The sequence below is a fragment of the Bombina bombina genome, chromosome 1 (genome assembly GCF_027579735.1).
Source record: "Bombina bombina isolate aBomBom1 chromosome 1, aBomBom1.pri, whole genome shotgun sequence".
In the NCBI taxonomy this organism is placed as follows: Eukaryota; Metazoa; Chordata; class Amphibia; order Anura; family Bombinatoridae; genus Bombina; species Bombina bombina.
In genome coordinates, this window is record NC_069499.1 from 975,824,988 (window position 1) to 975,849,037 (window position 24,050).

The window sequence follows — 24,050 nt, forward strand, 5'->3', positions numbered from 1 at the left end:
AACATATATTCCTTAACTCAGTAAACGTACACTGTGGTTCTAACCTAATGTGTGTGTAATAGGGGAGCATCAGGGGATATCTGTTTCTTTGCTGTGACCAATTTTCATTGTAGCAACTATAATCACTGAGGAATATACTCAGTAACACCTTTATAATAGCACCTGCTATTTATTGTGATCTATGGCTGTAGTAGCACATATCTATCGTATGTAGCAAATCAGGTGCTAAGTGATTTTCATTCCTACTGAGGTTAAAAATTCAATAGTTGTTACAAGCAGAATATAACTGATGATTTATATGAATTAAATGTAGGATATTACAATACCGAATATATTAAACTAGAAGTTACATTTTTTTCTTTCCCCATTTTTAATTTCCAATAAAAAGTTATATTCTAAAAGCTTTGATTCTCAATGATCAAGTAGGCAATCTCTATCAGAATTAAGTAGTGGTTACCAATATGTAGACTTTCAGCTAGTGCGTAGCAGTGAACCACATTAAAAAAGAAAAATGTAATGCGCAGCTTACATGCAGTTAGTATGTGGTCACCCCTGCCCAAGCTTTCCAGCAAGATTATGACTAGTCTTAGTCGCACATTGTAAAGGAATGCATCCACGTTTGATTTTGGTGTGTCCAAAGACTGCTTATTGGAAAGAAAAGCCCACTGTTCATACAAATGGTTTCAAGCCTTTATAACAGTGAATGCCACTGTAAAATATCACCTTATAACTAGCAACATACTGTTTATATTTGGGTCCAAGAGCCTACATTAGCAGTGAACAGTTAACGTAAGGGTTATTTTATTTCTGTACTACGATATTCTGTTCATGGGTAAGAGCGTGTAGTCAAAGATTTATCAACCCCCTCCTAACACAAAAAAAAAAGTGAAATCCTGGGTTGTGGAAGTGTCTGTATATACAGTAATATTCAAGCACGAAAGTCCCAATATAGGGATCATGAATGGCTCAGAAATAAAATAGTTTAGCAGTGAAATATACAAAGCCTTTTTGCATAAAAGGTACTGCAGATTCAACAGCAGTTATCAACGGTATTTGAGCACTTAATACACAAAAGTCTGACTTTGAATAGTTGAAAGCTATGACATTCCTTATGAGTCAAAGGTTCAAGTAACCAGTCCCTTTGCCAGTTTTTCGAAAACAAGAGATAACCACCTGACAATGTAGTTAGGTCATCCAACTTGAGAGGATTCTAGGTTTGCTGGAGCAGGTAAAAAGTTTAACTGGATATTAAAAACTTAAGACATCTATCGTCACTTCTTATATCAGAGATAATTTGGGTTCTTCCGCAATTCTGAAGAAATGTTATACACAACCTGTCACAATTAATAAAACAAATGAAAATAGTGCCAAGAAGAGAAGTGAATATCCCCCCTCCCCAACTAAGACATTTGGCAAGACAGCTAAAGAAAAAAATATATATAATTTGAAATAACCCTTTTTAAAGATATATCCTACTGCTATCATTGTCTTGCCAATGAATGAAATATACGCTGTCCTTACCTCTGCCAATCAACGCTTTGACAACGAATAATCCACTAAGGCAAAAAGTGGGTGCATGATACATTCACTCACTGAGGGGGGACATTATAGTGATAAAATAACACTAATTTGTTATGACCCACCTGTGCTACTAGCTCTTCTGACTGGATCAGCGATGGTGTCCACTAATGACCAGCAGTGCTCTACAAATCCCAAGCAGTACTTTTAGCTTTGTAGTGTCACTAGTGCTAAAATTATATTCTCTAACAAAATGAGAATGTACTTTTCTAACTAGAATTGCAATAATAAAAAGTTTGTATATAAAAGGCAAAAACTCAAGCATTTTTTTAATTTCTTTATTTTTATTTTTTTTCCCCTAAGAATCCAATTGTCACATATGCCATTTCTTAGAAGTTCCTACAGGAAAGAAATAGAAAAAGAAAAATGTGTTACATGTAAACAAACTAAAAACTTTCTTTCAAAGCACAAATTTATGGGACAAATACTGTCTATATTGCTTCTTGCAGACTGTAGTGCACCTGGCAATGCCCCTTACAAAAGGGTATGGTCACAACAATTAGTGGCTTTTAGAAATTTACAACTAATTTTTTTTCCATTGCAGCCAGAGTTTGGAGTGCATATCAGTCTTCATATCCCGTACTCTGCAAAATTAAACATGTCTGATTTGTCAGAGAAGGAGCTCATGAATATCTGTCCCTAACTCCCACAACAAATGAGATCAACAGGCTTTTTAAAAGACATGTCCCTGAAATGCAAATAATAAAAAAAAAGGTACAAGAATAGAACTTACTTTGAAACAACGCCATCATTTTTTGCCAGTCTGAGGATGGAGTCATCTGATTCACCCTGCATAGGAAAAAATGCATAAATAAGTGATCAGAACAAGGCACAGCTGGGTAGGAGGACTAGCGCGGCTGACCTGGTGAATGGCATTTAAAGGAACAGTCAACACCAGAATTTTAAAGTTTTTAGCCTGCCCCCTTATTTCAGTTCTTGTGACAGACTTGCATTTTAGCCAGTGCTTACTCCTAGGTAATTTCATGTACGTGAACTCAATGTTATCTATGACACATGAACTAACGCCCTCTAGTGGTGAAAAACTCAAAATGCATTTAGATAAGAGGCAGCCTTCAAGGTCTAAGAAATTCACCTATGAGCCTACCTAGGTTTAGATTTCAACTAAGAACACCAAAAGAACAAAGCAAAATTGGTGATAAAAGTAAATTGGAAAGCTGTTTAAAATGACATGCCCTATTTGAATCATGAAAGTTTATTTTGGACTTGACTGTCCCTTTAATGCTCTGGACCAGCATATGCCTGCAGCTCCCTTTAAGAGTAGGCAGGGAATTATGCAGATACGGGATGAGGTTATATTGTCTGGGCCATCAAACAGAGCACACTAGCTTGTTGCCACCAGGTAGAGAATACCTGTGCATGCTTCTTTTCTGCAACAGGCAAATGCAAGTACACTTTCGCTGGTTACTGACGATATATCCTGTTTCCACGTTCCTTAAAGGCAGGGGTCATCAACCTTGGCTCTCCAGAGATTTTGGAACTACATTTCCTATGATGCTCAGACACTTTAAGCTGGCTGAGCATCATGGGAAATGTAGTTTTAAAACATCTGGAGAGGCAAGATTGATGGCCCCTGCTTAAAGGGATATGAAACCCAAAAATTTTCTTTTGCGATTCATACAATTAAAAAAAAAAAAAAAAAAAAAAAAAAAATTTCCAATTTACTTCTATTGCGACGATCCCATGGTATGCTTAGGTAGTTATCTAGACAGAGAACTACATAGTAGGAAATAGTGATGTCATCTAGTGCTTTTGCAACTGGATAACATTCTTGCAAAACTGCTGCAATATAGTGCTCCAGAGCTTAAATCACTGCTATTAAACAAAAAAATTATACCAACAGAAGAAAATTGGATAATAGAAATAAAATTAAGAAGTTTAGACTTATGTTCTATATGAATCAAGAAAGAAAATTTTGGGGTTTCATATCCCTTTAAATTGAAAAGGCTTTTAACTTCACTTTAATTTACTGTTAACCTTTATATTAAAACCTATGATAATTTTACAATTCAGAAACTATAACCAACAGAGGATGGCACAATCCTTACAGATCATGCTGAACGGTACAGTAAAGGTATTCAAGAATGCCTGGGATGAAGCAAACTGATATTGAGATTTAAAAGGACACCTAAAGTGATGGTAAATCCTAGTGTTTTTAAAAACGCTAGAACTTACCAGTGCTATAATGAAATATAAAAAATAAAAAAAACCTTCATGCAGGAAGTGCATGTGTCTGCAAGTTTATGCCGAGCTGGTTAGGTACAAATACTCATGGTCAGTAAATCAAGGAATAACAGGAAGTAACCCCCAACCGAAGACCGTAACCAGCTAAACACACATATTAGAAGGGCCTCAACGTTGAGCTTTCATATATTTAAAACAAATGAAAGTCTGCAACACTAAACATTCAATAAAGCTACTGGACAGTCTGCAAGGTACTGAAAGCCATGTTAGCACATGAATTGAAGCTTACCATCCTGCGAATAGCCCCGCAAATAGCATAAGTTTTGAACTGGCCAGTGAATCTACCAGTGGTCTTTTCAAGCTGGAAAGAAAGAAAAAAAAAAAAAAAAAATTACACAAAAAAAATAATAAATTATGCTTACCTGATAAATTTATTTCTTTTTTTGACACGATGAGTCCACGGATCATCTTAATTACTAATGGGATATTCATCTCCTGGTCAGCAGGAGGCAAAGAGCACCACAGAAGAGCTGTTAAATAGCTCCTCCCACTGCAGTCATTCGACCAAAGTTAGGATGAGAAATGAAAAGCCAAGGTGCAAAGGTGTCTTAAGTTTACATAACCCACAACCTGTCTACAAAAACTGGGTGGGCCGTGGACTCGTGTCAAAAAAGAAATACATTTACCAGATTTTCTTTTTTAAGACACGATGAGTCAACGGATCATCTTAATTACTAATGGGATTCAATACCCAAGCTAGAGTACACAGATGATACGGGAGAGACAAGACAGGGAACATAAACAGAAGGAACCACTGCTTGAAGAACCTCTCCCAAAAAAAACGGCCTCAGTCGAAGCAAAAGAGACAAATTTAAAGAACTTTGAAAAATTGTGAAGAGAGGACAAAGTTGCAGCCTTGCAAATCTGATCCACAGAAGCTTCATTTTTGAACGCCCATGAAGAAGCAACAGCCCTAACGGAATGAGCCATAACTCTCTCGGGAGGCTGTTGTCCAGCAGCTTCATATGCAAAACATATGATACTCTTCAGCCAAAAAGAGAGAAGCAGCCGTAGCTGTCATGTCGAGAGTTCTGACACTCTCCAAGCAGAAGAAATGGCAACAAGAAATAAAACTTTCCAAGATAACAACTTAATATCTAAGGGAAGCATAGGCTCAAACAAAGCCCCTTGAAGGACTCTGAGAACTAAATTCAGACTCCATGGAGGAGTAACTGGTATGAACACAGGCCTGATCCTGCCCAAGGCCTGACAAAATGATTGTACATCTGCCCGATGTTAGTATAACAAAACAGACAAAGACAAACTTGACCCTTAAGGGAACTTGACGATAAAACGTTCTCCAAACCCTCTTGGAGAAAAGACAACATTCTAGGAATCCTAACTCTACTCCGTGAGTAGCCCATGAATTCACATCAATAGAGATATTTATGATATTTTTTTCCAGTGACAGGCTTACGAGCTTGAAACATGGTCTCAATGACCGAGTCAGAAAAAACCCCGCTTGGATAATAGTAAGCGTTCAATCTCCAAGCAGACAGTTTCAAAGAAACCAGATCTGAGAGGAGGAGCCCTTGATTAGAAGGTCCTTCCTCAACGGAAGACTCCAAGGTGGCAGAGATGACATGTCCACCAGATTTGCATACCAAGTCCTGCGAGGCTAAGCCGGTGCTATGAGGATCACCGATGACCTCTCCTGCTTGATTTGAGCAATGACCCGAGGAAGAAAAGCCAACGGAGGAAAAAACTGGATAACACTTCCGGATGGAGTTCCTACTCCCCCAGATGAAACGTCTACCTGCTCAGAAAATCCATCTCCCAGTTGTCCACTCCTGGGATGTGGATCGCCGACAGGCAGCAAGAATGGGCCACCGCCCACTGAATTATTTTTGACCCCTCTGTCATCGCCAAGGAACTCCTCGTTCCTCCCTGACAATTGAAGTTACTGACATTTTGTTCGACTGGAACCTGAGAAACTGGACCGAGGCTAACTGAGGCCAGAAGAACATTGTAGATCGCTCTCCGCTCCATAATGGTTTATAGGAAGAACAGACACTGGGTGAGTCCAAACCCCCTGAGCCCTTAGGGAACCCCAGACTGCTCCCCACCTTAGAAGGCAGGCGTCTGTCACAATCACCCAAGATGGTTTGCGAAAGCAGGTTCCCTGGGATCGATGATCCAGAGAATCCCTTGTCTCCTGCTCCAGTAGTATTCGAGGAGACAAATCTGTATAATCTCTGATCCATTGCCGGAGCATGCTTAAATTCAGAGATCTGAGATGAAACTGAGCAAACGGGATAAAGTCCATTTCCGCCACCATCAGCCTGATTACCTCCATGCACTGAGCCACTGAAGAATGAGGAGTGGACTGAATGACTAGACAAGTATCAATCTGATGTCCTGACATTCTGTCAGAAAAATCTTCATTTATATGGAATCTATTATGGTTCCTCAGAAAGTTACCCTTGTGAATGGGACTGAGTAACTCTTTTCCAAATTTACCTTCCACCCGTGAGATCGCGGGAAGGATAATACCATGTCTATGTGACATCTTGCTTGCTGTAAGGATGGCGCCTAGGCCAGGATAGAGCGCCACTGCAATGCCCCGTAACTGAAGCACCGCCAACAGTGATCCCAGAGCCTTTGTGAAAAATCTAAGAGCTGTGGCAAGACCGAAAGGAAGAGCCACAAACTGGAAGCATTTGTCCAGAAAGGCAAACCTTAGAATCTTGAGACGATTCCTGAGAATGGCACATGAAGGTACGCGTCCTTTAAATCCACTGCTGTCATAAATTGACCCTCTTGGATCAAGTAAAGAATGGAACAAATAGTTTTAATCTTGAAGGACGGTACACTAAGAAATTTGTTTAGACTCTTCAGATCTAAAAGTGGTCTGAAGGTTCCCTCTTCTTTGGGAACCACAAACAGATTGGGACAAAAAACCCAGACCCTGTACCCGTAGTGGAACTGGAACAATCACTCCCAGGTCTGAAAAGGTCTCCTACGCAGTGTAAGCATGCCTCTCCTTTTATCTGATCTGCAGATAATCTTGAAAACAGAAACCTGCCTCTGGAAGGAAAACTGAACTGATTTATGTCCCTGGGACACTATTTTCTATTGCCCAGGGATCCTAAACATCTCGAACCCAAGCCTGAGCGAAGACGGAAAGTCTGCCCTCTACAAGATCCAGTCCTGGATCGGGGGCAAGTCCTTCACGCTGTGTTTGATTCAACAGCAGGCTTTTTTTTTTTTTTTTTAATTCTTTAAATTCCAAAAGATATTACTTTCGTCAAGCCAGATCCCAACAAGGTCTTCCCCTTGTAAGGAATTGCTAAAAGCTTAGACTTAGAGCATACATCCGTAGAACAAAGTTCTAACCATAAGACTCTGTGAGCTGGAACAGAGAACCCTGAAACCTATGCTCCCAGTTTGATAACTTGAAGGGAAGAATTTGAAATAAAGGAATTAGCCAACTCAAAAGCTTTTATCCTATCCTGGATCTTTATCCGGGGAGTTTCTGACTTAGTAGCATCAGGCTAATATGCCGTCGCACTAGTGACGGTAGCAATGTACACAGCTGGTTGCCATTATAAGCCCTGGTGTACATCCCTTTTCTAATTCTTGTCCATAGGATCTTGTAACCCAACTATCCTCTAAGGGTATCGTAGTTCTCTTAGCTAAGCTGGAAACTACTACTTCGACCCTAGTGAATGTTTGCCCAGCCTCCTTAGCTAAGACGGCTATGGAAAATATATTTTTAAATATAGGGAATGCGGTCTCTTCCATTCCTAATAACTTACTGGACGCACTAAGATAGTGTTGGCGTTGCCCAGGGTAGCTAAAACCTCCTAAATTAACAAATGGAGGCGATCAAGCTAAAAAAAGAGAAAAACAACCTCAGGATCAAATAAAGATATTATTCCACTTGAGTCTGAGAATTCTCTCTCAGATAATCCCGAAGTATCTTCCTCTTTCCGTTAACAGGGAAGAAACAGTTGGGATAGCAACTACTGAATCAATCACCCTAAATGATTGAAAATAATTCTTCTAGTAATGTTTTCTACCTCGTGGTAAAACCTATAATGTATGAAATGCAAAGTAACTCCAAATGGAGTGTTAGAGGAAGCGCAGGGCACTGCATGTGGGCCATAACATTTTGTGGGACACTATAGGAGAAAATTTGGGGCATAGATTGCCCATAGTCAACAGACTCCCAAATGGCAAAAAAAACTTTAGGAGAAGAAGGTTCAGAAAGGAAATAATTTATTTATTTTTAATAAAAATTGACAAACGTTACCTGTCTCTTTAAATTTAAAAAGTAACTCATTTTTTGTGTGTTCTTGTTCCATCCTAAAACAAAGGATGGATTAAACTAACAGTGAAATTCTTTTAATAAAGATTAACAGATTAAAATTTAAAGAGACAGTAACGTTTTTATCTGTTAATCTTTATTAAAAGAAATTCACTGTTTATTTGTTTAATCCATCTTTTGTGTGTTAGGATGGAACAAGAACACAAAAAAATAGTTACTTTTTTAAATTTAAAGAGATAGTAACGTTTTTAACAGTAACTTTTTATCCTTGTGTGCAGAAGTGTGCTTAGACTAGCACGCAAACATTGAAGAACCGACTGAAACCTCAGTCAAAACTTGCTGAGGTGCCCTCCTAATACTCATACACCCTTAGGACTTCATGTACCTAAAAAAAAAAAGGCATGACTTAGATTCTAAATAGATCCTGAGCGCAGCTGTAGCGCTATCCGGACCCACCTAAGAGTAAATACTGAGTTAGAAAGGAATAAGAACTTTTCTCCCAAAAAACGTTCTAACTTCCGATGAACGGAAGAGCAAGTGTAGGCTTAGTCGGCCCCAAACATTGCTCCGTCCTTCGTGGGCGTGATAACTCACATCTCATAGATTGCAGTATAGTTAAACTCAGAGATAGGAAATTGCGCCGCTGAAAAACGTCGCCAAACTTAACCCCGCCCTTCTTGGGCGTAATATACACTCTTCCGGTCGCCATCATTATCTTAGAGATAGCCTACCGGGAGATATTAACTGAACCCTTCTTTGAACCTGGGGGCAAATTGTAATACCAAATGAAAGGTATAAAATGTGCATTACATATAAAGCTTGTACAGGGGATTGAGCCAGCGAACTTACAATAATATAAAAATATATTAAGTGGTTTAGCCCTCTCTGTTATAGGGAATATCTCCTTTGAATCCAGCTCGGTTTAAGTGCCCCCAGAAGCCACTCTCCTCAGCCCCAGTGCCTTCCATTAACATGCTGTCACAAAATCCTCCTTAATCTAAATATAGGAGTTATATGTCCCAGTATAGTGCTATACTTCCTCTGTCCTGAATCCTCTGTTTGCTTCAGACCCAGAATAAAAAAAGTTAGCACTTACCTTTGAAATCTGCCCGTTTAAGAGGTCCTCTCCCTCTCATAGCCCTGTGGATAAAGATAAAGCCTGAATCACCTTACTTAGGTCATCAGGATAAGGGAAGCATCAATGTATGGGAGGCACAGTGAGAATTATGTCCCACAAGTTCCCATTGCTCTAAAGTCACCAAAGCTCTACTGTAGAGAATGATATGGACTACGGCTACACCCTAGAACAAAGCAGCACAATCTTGTACTACTTTAAAAATAATAAACTCTTGATTGAAGAATCTATCCTAACACCTCACTTTACCTCTCCCTATCACTAACGTAAGCAAAGAGAATGACTGGGGTGGGAGGGATGGGAGGAGCTATTTAACAGCTCTGCTGCTCTTACCTCCTCCTGCTGACCAGGAGGTGAATATCCCATTAGTAATTAAGATGATCCGTGGACTCATCGTGTCAAAAAAAAAAAAAAAAAAAAAAAAGGAGAGAATTTTAAAAGCAAAATTATAAACTTATTGCGTATATGCAAGGAAATAATCTGCAACAGGATGGATGACACCAATAAAGAAAGACAAAACGATAATTACAAATAATTTAGTGGACAGCAGTCCAAGACATATCAGCCAGTTGCAGAACTAAAACAATTTGTTTTTCCAGAGTTAGATGTTTTAGGTTAATATTTCTACACAGGAAAAAAAAAAAAAAAAAGTTGCACAAAAATAGAATCACTGATAAACATGTCTACAGCATGTTCCTCTTACAGACCTGCCAGCTAAAACAAAACAATGTGCTATTTCAACATTAGAGGGGGGAAAAAATCCCATCATCACTGATCTAATAGACATAAAAAATATCCAGATTTAATTTCAGTAGTTGTGAGTCACAAACAATATGATTTCTTTTTTCGGCATGATCTCAACCAATCATTTTTTGTTATCTTTTTGTTTCATGTGGTTCAGTCTGGAGATTTTTTTTGTATAGCACCAGGTAATGCCAAATATTGGACTGTCACTGATTAGTTCAATGGTTTTTGTTGCTCCCAAGCGGTATGTTGTGTGTTTAACCATTTGCAGGGTCATAGTAAAATTGGTTACTCCTTAATGTGTTTCCAATTACTTATACTAGATAAAAATAAAAAAAATATTGCACATCGTCCCTAAAATTGAATGCGCTATGGCATTTAATAATTTCATTGTTTCACTATAATGGCACTTTAAACATTATAGATTTTTTCAGTACCATCAATTTAATTGCTAGTGTATTACTTGAAACAAACAACTTACCTCAGCTACATTCATCTGGATAGAAGCATGGTCAGTTGCCCCAATAATTCTGTTGCTGGCAGAGCTAAAGACAAAAACCCAACTGTCACAATGGGACAAAGTAATTATGTATAAACATTGCTAGACAAGGCTGTTTTGTTAATTGTTATTCTGCAATGGTTTAATTTTTCCCCAATTCTTCGGTTATTTACTTCTGCAAATTATTTTATTTCCACTCCCTTTAAAAAGGCTATATCACACACTGAAATCACACACTGAATACTTCTACTGCAGAAGACCCCTGTTTAACCCCTAGTATGTGAAAGACGACAGTTGCCCCTCTGCACAAAGTCCAGAGTGTGATGGGCGACTATGCGTTGCCCTACTGAGGGGGCCTGCTCTGTAAGCAGATTGCAGGCCCCGTCTGCATCTCTAGGGGATTTTGTGGTGACCTGACTGTTAGGCAGCCTCAGAGGAATCGGGCCCTTAAAAAACAAAAAAACAAAAAAAAAAACACAATCCCTCAAGACCTATAATTTGAAAGGTAATTGTACTTTCAAATGGAGTGTGTTTTGGGGGTATAAAGTATAAGCATAATTTATAATAAATTGAACATTTTGTAGAGATGGAATCTCTAGATGCTTTTAATAAGCACAAAAAGCCTCCATCAACTAAGGGCACCTTTTAGTAGTTTTAGCGACAGTTGATCACTGTAATAATAGTGGTTACCTGGCTAAAATAAGTGTTTAAAAGGCCTACCAGATTGACATATGTTATGACAAATATGAAAACTCAAGCAGATGATCTGTATATGGCAACTCGCTTCGGCCCTTAAGGGCCTTTTTCAAGACTTATTACTTAATGCTCATTGAGTAGAATGACATTGTAGAAATATACGTTAACAAATGAGGGTCTTATCCATAAAAAAAAAGCCAACACACAACTTACCACCAAATAAAGTGTACATCCAATTTTGTTATCCCCTATACCCATTTTAGCCTTATAGGAGCTCCATTTTCTAATTATCAGCTAGATTTTTAAAATCTGATTACATTTTTTTTATACACCAATTTTCATATAACTGCATGTAAGACACTACTATAAAGAAGAATAAGCACAAATACTGATATAAAAACACTTTAGAAACTCCCAGTTTAGCACTGTTTATGAGGTTAGGCTGGGACACCCCCCCCTGCATATTAAAAAGACCCATTACACAAACAAGAGAAAGCAGATATCAGTATACATCTAGAACTTTGGGGATTGGCTAGGAGTCTGAAAATCAGCACAATGTTATTCATTTTTACAAAAAAACTCCCAGGTGGGCCATATAAATGGATCATCTTCAAAACATCTATGCAAAAAAAAAAAAAACTAGTGTGCAATGCCCCTTTAAGGAGTTTATGTAGTTCTTATTTGGCACACCAATATATTCTGTGTATAAAATGAGGGTTATCATGTCCCTCTAGGTAGCAACTGACTGTCACTGGAACGGCAGCCATCCGTCATCTGAGTTTTAGATGACAAGAGGAAAGGCTCACAGGTCAGGTAGTTATCTTGCCTACCATGGCAACAATCACCTGACAGAATCATGTACATAAATGAAATAATGTAATTTGGGGTATGATTTGTTTTGGCCAAAAAAAAAAAAAAAACAAACCAAACAAACTAAAACAAGTGTTTACAAACATGGAATGCAAACAACTACGTACACTTTTAGAGCAGTGGTGTGAAAAAGCTTTGCAGCGAATGTGTTAAAGGGACAGTAAACATGTAATAAGAGATTTCTAGTGTTGCTATAATATGAGCCAACTTTTTTTTATTTATTTTTTTAAAACAAACATCTTTTTACTTCAATCATTTCAGTAGCTAAGATGCAACCACTATTTGTCTTATTTCTTCTATAATCTGAAATAAGACTGGCCATAGTCATGTTACGATAAAATGCATAGTATTGACGTTCTAAGTTAAAGCCATTTAGGGACACATATGTAAGCAGAGTTAGCATTGAGAAGTCAGTAGGGTGCATTTCAAGTTCAGAGAATGCATAACTAAACTATATAAAATTAAGGTGTTTATTGTCCCTTTAAATCATGTAGATACAGGTTATTCAGACATTTGCATTAAGAATCAGATTTGACATACCATTTACGTGGGACGTACAAGTCCACAAATTCACCAGCGTCGTTCTGCATATTGTAACCTTGATGTCACACTGCAACCTGAAAATACAAAAAGAATAGCAAAATCTCTCTTAAAGGGGCAACGTACAGTAAAATTGGTTTATCCATAATGTGTTTAAAATTACTTGATATAACGGCTGCAGAGAATAAAATGTGTAAGATGTTCATTTAATTATATTTTTGTATATGAAATACCCATTCCTGTTAAAGGGTCTTGAAACCCAAAAATTTTCTTTCATGATTCAGATAGAAAATACAATTTTTAACAACTTTCTAATTTACTGCTATTTAATTTGTTTCATTCTCTTGGTATCATTTTTTTGAAGGAGCAACAATGCACTAATGGTTTCTAACTGAACACATTGGTGAGCCAATCACAATCAATATATATATGCAAACACCAATCAACAGCTAGAACCTAGGTTCTCTGCTGCTTCTGAGCTTGCCTAGATAAACCTTTCCGCAAATAAGAGAAGGAAGCAAATTAAATTATAGAAGTAAATTGGAAAGTTGTTTAAAATTGAATTCTCTATCTGAATCATGAAAGAAACATTTGGGGTTTCATGACCCTTTAATTAAAATCCCAACCCAATGTTAGGTTCTTTTCAAATTTAAACAAAATCCTATTTTTTTTTATTATTTATTTATTTTTTATTTTTTTACACAAAGTGACCAATATTTAGAGAGAATCGGAAAAATTTGACATTTTAGTACATCTGTGTCCACCCCACCCCCCCCCGTGTTTTTTTTTTTTTTTTTTTTTTTTTAAAACCTTCAAGAGTACTTAGCTTTTCAATAACCAGTACTTAAAGGGTCATAATACTTACCATGCTAAATCACTTGAAAGTAAAGCAGCATAACTGTAAAAAGCTGACAGGAAAGTATAACTAGAAGATGAAAAAAATATGGAAGATATTTTACCTCAATTTCCTAAGCTCACCAGTGTAAAAAAATATTTAAGTTACTGCCCAGCTGTAGGTTAATAAAAAACAAAAAAAAAAACAGAACACCAGCCAATCAGCAGTGCTGAGGTCATGAACTGTTTTACTGCGATCTCATGAGATTTCATAGTAAACTTATTTAAACTAAATAGGGAAATAACGTGTGCATGAGGCACGTTTCCTTGCAGGTCCCGGGACAGGCATACTGTTTGGCTGCTTACAGGTCCTTTACAATGTGAATGGGTGTGAATACTTAAGACATTTTCTAGTCAGCTTTTTACAGCTATGCTGCATCACTTTCAAGTGTTTCAACATTTGGGTAGCATGTCCCTTTAAGTATTAATTTTCAGAAGAAATACAGACAAAAGCAGCTATTTTAAATGACAAAAACAAGGTATAGGGTCCATCTGTAAACAATGTAATATGCTACAGTAGGTAAAATTGATCATTGGGAACACAGAAAAAAAAAAAAAAGGAGAAAAAGACATAATACAAAATTACCATTATCCATATATATTTGTCAGATTTGTTTCTAGATATGCCAGTTGAGCATGTAATAGAACAATTGTACATATAAATGTGTTATTTGAAGCACACTTCCAGATTGTTTACAGAGCCATCTTCAGCAGTGACATAATACAATACAAAAGGGGTTGCCCAAATGTGTTTAAAATTTAGGAGCCAGTGTTATTTCCTAAAGCCGGAAATAAGGACTAGGAGGAGAATCGGAAGGAAAGGGTAATAAAAATCAATGTTTAAAAAGATAGAAATAACTAATCTTTATTAAAAAAAAAAAAATATAGCGACTGTATTTAACAGGGTAACAGGATTCTAAATATGAATTATGAAGGCTAAAACTTTACCTTCACTTTAATATAAAGCCTTAAAGGGACATTAAACACTAAATAAATGCTAGATAGAATGATGCATTCAAAGAAAAGTCCATGACTAACATGTAGATGTATTTTTTAAAGTTTCATTAGTTGTTTAAAAAGTGACAAAATAAGTGTAAAGTTTTAGTGTCTATAAAACACTGGGAGCTGCCATGTTGTAACTTGTGTTACCTTCTCTGCTGTGGCCAATTAGGGTCAGTAATAAATAGGTCACTAGAGTGTGCAGCCAATGGTTGTGCTGGATTTAACAGTGTTCTGCAATTCCATTTCTAACAGCAACTGGAAAGCTCACAATTTCAGAATGGAATTACAGGCAAAGAGGACAAAATAAATAATGAAAGTATATTGCAGAGTTGTTTTATTATATACAATTTATCATTTTATATACCATCTCAAAGTGTTTAATGTCCCTTTAAAGAAACACTGAACTCAAATTTTTTCTTTCATGATTCAGATAGAGATGCAATTTTTAAGCAACTTTCTAATTTACTCCTATTATCAATTTTTATTCATTCTCTTGCTATCTTTATTTGAAAAGCAAGAATATAAATTTAGAAGTTGGCCCTTTTTGGTTCACAACCTGGGTTTTCCTTGCTGATTGGACAGTACCAATAAACAGGTGCTGTCCATGGTACTGAACCAAAAAGTGTGTCTCCTTAGTTTAGATGCCCTTTTCAAATAAAGATAGCAAGAGAACGAAGAAAATTTGATAAGAGTAAATTAGAAAGTTGCTTAAAATTTAGTGCTCTGAATCATGAAAGAAAAAAAAAATTGGGTTTAGTGTCCCTTTAAACCAATATCACAGTTGCTCAGGATTATGATGTTTTTGAAGCAGCAATTGACACTAGGCAAAGTACTTGAGTTTAGTTTGAAGACATCACTTGAGGCTGTATCAGTTCAGGGGGATTTTGTCTATTTAAATAATAAATTATATATTAAGTGTTTTTTTTCCCTATTACCTGCCATATGACAAAAAAAAAAATTAAAGTTAGCAATGTCTGACTGCTGTCAGGGGTCCTTAGTTGCTCTTCCTGTGATGCTACTTTGGTATCCATACTTAAAAGGGACAATGAACCCATTTTTTTTCTTTTGTGATTCAGATAGAGCATGCAATTTTAAGCAACTTTGTAATTTACTCCTATTATCAATTATTCTTCGTTCTCTTGCTATCTTTATTTAAAAAGGCATCTAAGCTTTTTTTTGTTTCAGACTCCGGACAGCACTTTAATTGGTGGATGACTTTATCCACCAATCAGCAAGAACAACCCAGGTTGTTCACCAAAAATGGGTCGGCATCTGGACTTTACATTCTTGCATTTCAAATAAAGATACCAAGAAAATGTGATAATAGGAGTAAATTAGAAAGTTGCTCAAAATGTCATGCTCTATCTGAATAATGAAAGAAAAAAATTGGGTTCAGTGTCCCTTTAAAAAGGACATTTCTTTTTTTCAATTACAATTTAAAAAATGGGTTCAATGCAGTTAAAATTATGTTCTTGACTTTGTGCCAGGTAAGGATGGTTATTGAAGCACTCCTGGCCCTTATTGACTTAGACAATTATTTTAATTGGCAAGAGTGCACCCAATGCAACTACTGCAAATGGTAAATAAAAAATATAGAACTAACTTTTGTTTATGCATGCATTTGTCCAACCATAGCTATACTCAACACGAGATGTATGGTTTAACAGCAAGATGAGGTTGAAACAAAGATATAAATCTATCAAGTTCAACCTACTTAGAAGTTAAGTAATCATATGACCTCCCAAGCACCCTTTTTCTAGTGAAAACAGGCCCAGATGGGCTAACCTCACCTTAAAGGGACAGTCAAGTCCAAAAAAAAACTTTCATGTTTCAAATAGGGCATGTAATTTTAAACAACTTTCCAATTTACTTTTATCACCAATTTTGCTTTGTTCTCTTGGTATTCTTAATTGAAAGCTAAACCTAGGAAGGCTCATATGATAATTTCTAAGCCCTTAAAGGCCGCCTCTAATCACATGCTTTTGTATTTGCTTTTCACAGCAGGGGAGAGCTAGTTCCTGTACGCCATATAGATAACATTGTGAGCACGCCTGTGAATTGTGGCAGACACTGCACTAATTGGCTAAAATGAAAGTCAATAGATAATAAATAAAATGTCATGTGATCAGGGGGCTGTCAGAAGATACTTAGATACAAGGTAATCACAGAGGTAAAAAGTAAATTAATATTACCGTTGTGGCTGTGCAAAACTGGGGAATGGGTAATAAAAGGATTATCTATCTTTTAAAACAACAATTCTGGTGTTGACTGTCCCTTTAAATGATCCAATTCCCCTTATTAGTTTTGTAGCCCTTTGCTGACCTTTTTCTAAATCTGGAAATGTCTCTTTCTGAGGAAAGTTAAAGGGACTAGGGATAGACCCGATAGATTGACTGCCTTCCAGGCCGATATTCTGTACATTTAAAGTTTTGAAAAAAAAAACTAAATTTATGCTTACCTGATAAATTACTTTCTTTTACGATATGACAAGTCCACGGATTTCATCCTTACTTGTGGGATTAACCTCCTGCTAACAGGAAATGGCAAAGAGCACCACAACAGAGCTGTATATATAGCCCCTCCCCTTCCCCTCCACCCTCAGTCATTCGGCCGAAGGTATAGGAAAAGAAAAAGGAAAGGCTAAAAAAGGTGCAGAGGTGACTGAAGTTTACAAAAAAAGAAAAACTGTCTTAAAAAGAACAGGGTGGGCCGTGGACTTGTCATATCGTAAAAGAAAGTAATTTATCAGGCAAGCATAAATTTAGTTTTTTTTTACAAAGATATGACGAGTCCATGGATTTCATCCTTACTTGTGGGAAACCAATACCAAAGCAATAGGACACGCATGAAAGGGAGGGACAAGACAGGAACCTAAACGGAAGGCACCACTGCTTGAAGAACCTCTCCCCCAAAGATAGCCTCAGAAGAAGCAAAAGTATCAAATTTGGAAAAAGTGTGAAGGGACGACTAAGTCGCAGCCTTACAAATCTGTTCAACAGATGCATCGTTTTTAAAAGCCCATGTGGAAACCACAGCCCTAGTAGAATGTGCTAATTCTTTTAGGAGGCTGCTGTCCAGCAGTCTCATATGCCAGGCGGATGATACTTCTCAGCCAAAAAGAAAGAGGTAGCCGTAGCTTTCTGACCCCTACGCTTTCCAGAATAAAAAAAAATGAATAATGAAGATGATTGACGGAAATCCTTAGTTGCCTGTAAAAAAAACTAACACCTCACTTTACCATGTCTTGCTAGTATAACACAGGCAAAGAGAATGACTGAGGGTGGAGGCGAAAGGGAGGGGCTATATATACAGCTCTGCTGTGGTGCTCCTTGCCACTTCCTGTTAGCAGGAGGTTAATATCCGTGGACTAGTCATATCTTTGTAAAAGAAATCAACAATTTTTACACAAGTCTGGTATAAACTGAACATGCTTATTAAAATTTTTAACATTAAAATTAAACTGGGAAAAAAAAAGTGCTTGAAAATTTACTTATAAAATGGCTTCCCAAAACATAGAAAATGGCATTAATCCCTTTTAAACTGCACACTGATATAAAATAAATTTAAGTCACTACTGCAAGGCTAGACACCACGATTTAATACTCCCAGTTACGCAGAAAACAGTGCAGAAAGCATAACATTTCAGCATGTTCTCCTGTTAAACGGCTTCTGTTTTTTTCATAAATTGCTGCAACTTCATTAAAAACACGCTCACTCTGTATACTTTATAGATAAGGATTTAAAAAAAAAATATATATATATATATATATATATATATATATATATATATATATATATATATATATATATATATACACACACTCTGCCACTTGACAGGTACAGAAAGGACATGCTGGAATATCAGTGCTAGATTTATTATTTGCTTTAATTTTTAATATGCTCATACTTACTGGATTGCAAATACCATCCCTGGTACTGAGGATTGGACTATAAGTTTATTATGTCACTACTTATGGGCAGTTTTATACATGCAACAGCACCACCTAATAGTCAGAGCATTGTTATCCACTGCTAGAGAATAAAGAAACTAATCTCCTATACTGCATAGCTTTCTACTCAAGGTTTGTTGTGTTCATTTAATTGATGTGCCTGAACTATCTTTTTTTGTTTTTTTATCTATGCCCATGAAAGGAGAAAATACAATTTTTCAATTAAAAAAAAATTGTCAAATACAGCAGCTTTAGTGAACTGTTTTGCAAATGTGTAAAATTTATCAGAATGCAACAAATGTTCTATTGGTGACAGCAATTAGCAAGTAGATTAATTGTATGTATTGCTGACCCCTATGAGCAAATCAAAAGTTATTTAGCTCTGTGTACTTCAGGGAAACTATGTAGCTTTAAGTGCCACTTATCAAATTTTCTATTTCCCAAATCATATGTTTGTTTATACAAGTCAATCTACAGGCCTGCCATTGGTGGTATGTTAGTTGGTAACTGAGCTCCCAGGATGCTCATGCTTAGATGCTATGTCCAGCTTATACAGTATGTGCTTTAGATTTGTGTCACTTAAAACTAGTTTCCATGAAGTACACAGAGCTAAAATTTCTTTTGATTTGCTCCATATCAGTAATATCTAAGTTACTGGCCGATACCAATTATTTCACAAATTCCAAATATCGGACCTAAAAAAAAAATCAGCCACTCAGATAAATATCGCTCTATTCCTAAAAGGGACACCCAAGTTAAATTAAACTTTTATGACTCAGGTAGAGCAATTTACTTTCATTAATAAAAAGGTGCACAATCTTTATATTTACACTGAGTCACCAGCTCCCACTGAGCATGTGCAAGAAATCAAATATATGTATATGAGATTGGCTAATGGCTCTCACATAATACAGGAGTGGTATGCATTTGTGACTGGCTGTCACATGATACAGAAGTAGAGGAAAGTCATATCTTTGAAATTTATCAGAAAAAAAAAAAACCTACTCATTTGAAGTTCAGACTAAGAGCTATTGCGTTGTCTTTATCATGCATTTGTTGATTATGCAAATCTACTGTATTTACCGGTCGTTTAATATTTATATTCATTTGCTTTTTTTTTTTAAGCTGTCCTGGGATCGTTTTCCTCATCTTCCAAAACATACTATGGAATATTGCCAAATCCCAGAGACTATAAGAACACCACTTGAACACAAGTCAGTAACATTGAAAATGCATAACCAAAAAATTGCAAAATGACAAAATAACCACAGCAAGCAGAACAAAAAGCTCACATGAAGCTTTGATCTACATTAACCACTTCTTGCCAGGGCAAGTGTGGAACATTGGAAAGAAGTTCCAATGTAAACGCTTGAAAAAAGAAATCACATAATTGTCAATGCAATCACGTGATTTCAAGGCCAGGATCGATCAGATTGTCCATTCAATAAAAGGAGAGTATAAAACACAAAATAAGAAGATAGGATGTTTCATGTCGTTCTAACAGGGTAAAAGTAATGGTAGATCCTACAGTTTGTGAAACGCTAGGATTTACCAATGGAACAAATATGGGGGACTTTGTCATAAAGTAGCAGATACTTCATGCTGAAAGCTCGTTTGCAGCGTTCGCCGCACTGAGCTGCTCAGACAGCCCACAGCTAGCCAATAGCCATACAGGAACGGCATGAAACTTTGTAACGGCATTTATCAATTTAACTTCAGATTAATCACTTAAGTCGTATGTCGTGAGTGCATGCAAAGGATTTTGCCATTGAAGCTAATACTGCAATGCAAATATCAACATTAATAAAACCTTAGTTGCCAGTGTATGCAGATAAGTTCTGTCTTTAAGTTTACAAATTCCTATTAATACCCTGGATTTCAGTTATGTAACATTACTATAAACTAAATGATTTGTGTTTCTAAGCAAAAGGGTTATCGTGGCTAGCTTGCTAAACATTCTGATTTTTTTTATACGAGAATGAAACACGACAGCAATACAAATAGACTATATAATGCCAATAATAAAACTACAAATAACGAATTTCAGACAACGCTATAAAATATTCAATTGTTTATTAAAATAATTATCATCCTAATAATCGTAAAGCCTCACGACAGTGTAGTCTCTCTCAGGGTGAAAGCCCTTAGCGAGCATTTTTTACTACGGCCTTTCCTGCCTGTCCCGCCGGCCACGTGTTCCCGCACAAGGTCTAACACAAGCCTGAATATTGTAAAGCTACCCCGGTCACCCCTATGCAACTCCCGCACCTAAACAAGCGGTTACGGTGCTCTGTAACTGGCCTTTACACCTTCCAAATGCGCTCTCCCCGCGCAGCCCATGAGCTTACCTACTACTCGGGGTAATGGCCGACACGAAAGAGGAGGAAACAGGCGCCCGGAAAGACTAACGTCACGGCGGAATATTATACATTTCCGGGTTATACGAACTATTTGGCGGATGTTACTGTTCCCAATAGTAACAGACCTAGTGCCATAGATATCGCTGGCAAATTGACGTTTTCCGTGAAGTAAATTTCGTGTTTGTAGCACACAGTCTGTGACTATACTGAGTAATGAAAAATGCTTTATCTAACGGGTAATAATCTCCTCTAAGTTTTAGAGAATAAATTGACCCTATTTGTAACATGAGATAGAAAATTATTTCTTATGCACTTATCTGCCTAAGGTTAAAGGCTTGCTCGGGGATCTTGAAGCAGACATCCCAACTCTCCCTGATTATGATAGTGGCTCCCTGATTCCAGCAAATGGAATGCAATCTCCCTGAAATTCCAAGTACCATGATCCAATGTGGCCCAAATCTGAAAAAGTATTTCTTTAAGGAATGCCTTTAGTTGCTGGGACTTTATAGAACCCTCAAAGCATGCATCAGTAACCAAAAAGCTCCCATTGGTATTAATAAAATAAAACACAATTACAACCTTATTTACTGCATGTAATTAAACTTTGTATTCTAAAATATATAAGCATTCAACAAGCATCACTGGAAAATAGGTTTGTTGTATGTGGTTGTGCAATAAAGCTACTTTTTAAATGTGACTTTAAAGTTTAGTGGGAAGCTACTTTAATGAAAAGTCCCTATTTTATTTAGGGTTTCAAGGTGTCCAATATATAACTGGGGGGGGGTTGCGGCACAATAGCGGGTGAAACCACCTCCCTGAAATGAGTTTTTGCAGGTTGGGATGTCTGTTGAAGGGAGGAGCACGTTTTCATTGTTTCAGAAAGTAAATGGTTTCACTAAAGACACATTTGCCCAAAGTACCGGATCATTTTTGCTTTCAGACCATTTAAACTGAAATAGAGCCTTTTTATTTACCTATGCAACCTATATATATTTGTAAAGTAGGGAGCCCACGCTATTGATCTAGGTCTATTTTTGTATATTTGATGCCACTACTATTTGGCTGCCAAATACGATCATAAAAAAAAACAACAACAAAAAACAACTTTTTTTGCAAACTGGTTTTCTCACCAAAATTATTTACACACAATAACTGTCACTGTGGTCAAATGGAAATATAGATTTTGATGGCTGATCAGAGTCATAGGCCAAGCAAGTCTGACTGATATTTCCTAATGTATAAACTTATCTAGTTAGTAGGATAGCCTTATGCTTGTCCCAGGTATTCTTAAAGTCCCCACATTGTTTGTCATTACCACCTCTTGTGGAAGTTTATTCCATGAATCAATAACCCTTTCTGTAAAGAAGTGCTTCCTCCAATTACTCCTAAATATACTACCCTTCAGCTTGAGATCATGACCCCTAGTTCTTGTATGTTTCCTCTTATGTAAAATACAGTCTCAGCATTACTAAGCGCTTTAATATACTTATAAGTTGCTATCATATCACCTCTTTCCCTTCTCTCCTCCAAACTAGTCATATTTTGAGCCTATCCTGGTAAATTGTAAAAGCTTCTCTGGGATCCCCTTTGTTCAGAAATAGCAGACATACATGGCTTTGCTATTGTTTTTTGGCAATGAGAAGGCCACTAATTGCAACTGTGCACTACACTCCTGAAATCATTAATCTCTTCGTGCCAGGGTGCAAGTGCTTAGAGCAGAACGAAGTTCTGATGTAAATACTAGCTAGAAAAATAAAATCACGCAATCATCAATGTGATCATGTGATTTCAAGGTCAGGATCGGATCATGGGGGACTACCTACGCTGGTAGACACTCCCCCCCATCTGATTTTTCATTAGCAAAAGATAAAGGCTGCAGTACGTCGTATAAGGTAGGACCTTCCATGCCATCTTAAAAGAGTTAAAGCACAGCGCATTCAAACAACGTGAAAGGGTTAGCTTGTAAGGTTAATATTTGCTCTAGAGTAGGGATTACCCTCCCACCTAACACATCCCACCCCTGATCCCTCCCTAACACCTCTCCCTGCTGGGATGTCCACCCGCCTCTCACCTGCACCAGTGGATGATCATTACAGAGAGTGATATTGACAGTGTTACTTTCTGTAGTGATCAGCGATCTGGCTTCATATGGTAAGGGAGTATGATCAATGATCCCTTATCATATGAATGTTGATGCCTTCTGCCACAAGCTGCAGTCTCCTCTGTCTAAGCTAACAGCAGCATGCACCTCTGTGTTGGATGCAGTTAGTACGTCATCACAGTACGCTGGGGAAAGTACTGTGTGACGTAGTACCTACGTCCAGTTGGTGCAAGGGGTTAATCAACAACTGAATAACCAGCAGGTGATCATGGGAAATCGGTAGTTGGTATTGAGACCTTTGATCAGACATCAAGACCTGCCCTGCAGCACCTGTCAGCCATATTCTCAATGTGGACTGTAAGGGTATTGCTGAGTGGCATTGGATAAAATACATATGTATCACATAATATAATATTTCATTTTAGCTAATATCTACTTTGATATAGATTGATTTGGCTATAGCCACAGCAGACCACCCCCCTCGCTGCTTAAGATCTAAGAGTTCAAAAGAGAACATTTGTCTCAGATTATGTCACTTCAAATAAACTTTTGATCACTATCAGAAGAACTGGTAATAAAGTTAATTCAGGATGCCCCCCAGGGGTGACAGTGACACAATTCTGTACTTTAAGTCAGATAAGCCAACAGAACCTCAGGAAATTAAGTAATTAGCACTTGTATAATATACAAATCAGAGTTCCTTTGAAGGTCCAATCCACATATACGTCTGGGGAAATTTGCTAGCTCAAGTTATCAACAATGGGAAGTTAAACGTTCATATGAAAAGTTAATTTAAAATGGATTGTATAATTTTCAGATCTAGTTATAATACTCAGACTGTATAAATAATATATATTTATGAATCTGGAAGATGTGTCTTAAGATTTATATAATATATCTAAAGTGAATATATAACTGTCTATTTAAAATTTTTAACCAACTTACTTCAGAATAAATACCATCTTCTTTGTTTCTTTCAGGCATCTGATAAACCTGTAAGATTCCAAATAGAAATGAATACAGATGCAATAAGTTATCCTATTAATATGTCATATATAGGGGTCCATATTTTAAAAATTGTTGAGAAATGTGCCATAATAAAATGGAATATATATAGTCAATAATAATGCTCCTATATATATATAACTT

The 24,050-nt window shown here is 37.0% G+C and overlaps 1 protein-coding gene across 1 annotated transcript; it reads right to left on the reverse strand.

Moving 5' to 3' along the window:
• Positions 1 to 1,842: 1,842 nt before the first annotated feature.
• RPS21 (ribosomal protein S21) lies at positions 1,843 to 20,869 on the reverse strand. Its single transcript, XM_053707118.1, has 6 exons — positions 20,789 to 20,869; positions 12,595 to 12,671; positions 10,471 to 10,534; positions 4,070 to 4,141; positions 2,312 to 2,367; positions 1,843 to 1,917 (listed from the first exon to the last, which is right to left on the reverse strand). The coding sequence occupies exons 2-6, from the start codon at positions 12,642 to 12,644 to the stop codon at positions 1,908 to 1,910; spliced, it is 252 nt and encodes an 83-aa protein (XP_053563093.1). The 5' UTR covers positions 12,645 to 12,671; positions 20,789 to 20,869; the 3' UTR covers positions 1,843 to 1,907.
• Between the last annotated feature and the right edge of the window lie 3,181 nt (positions 20,870 to 24,050).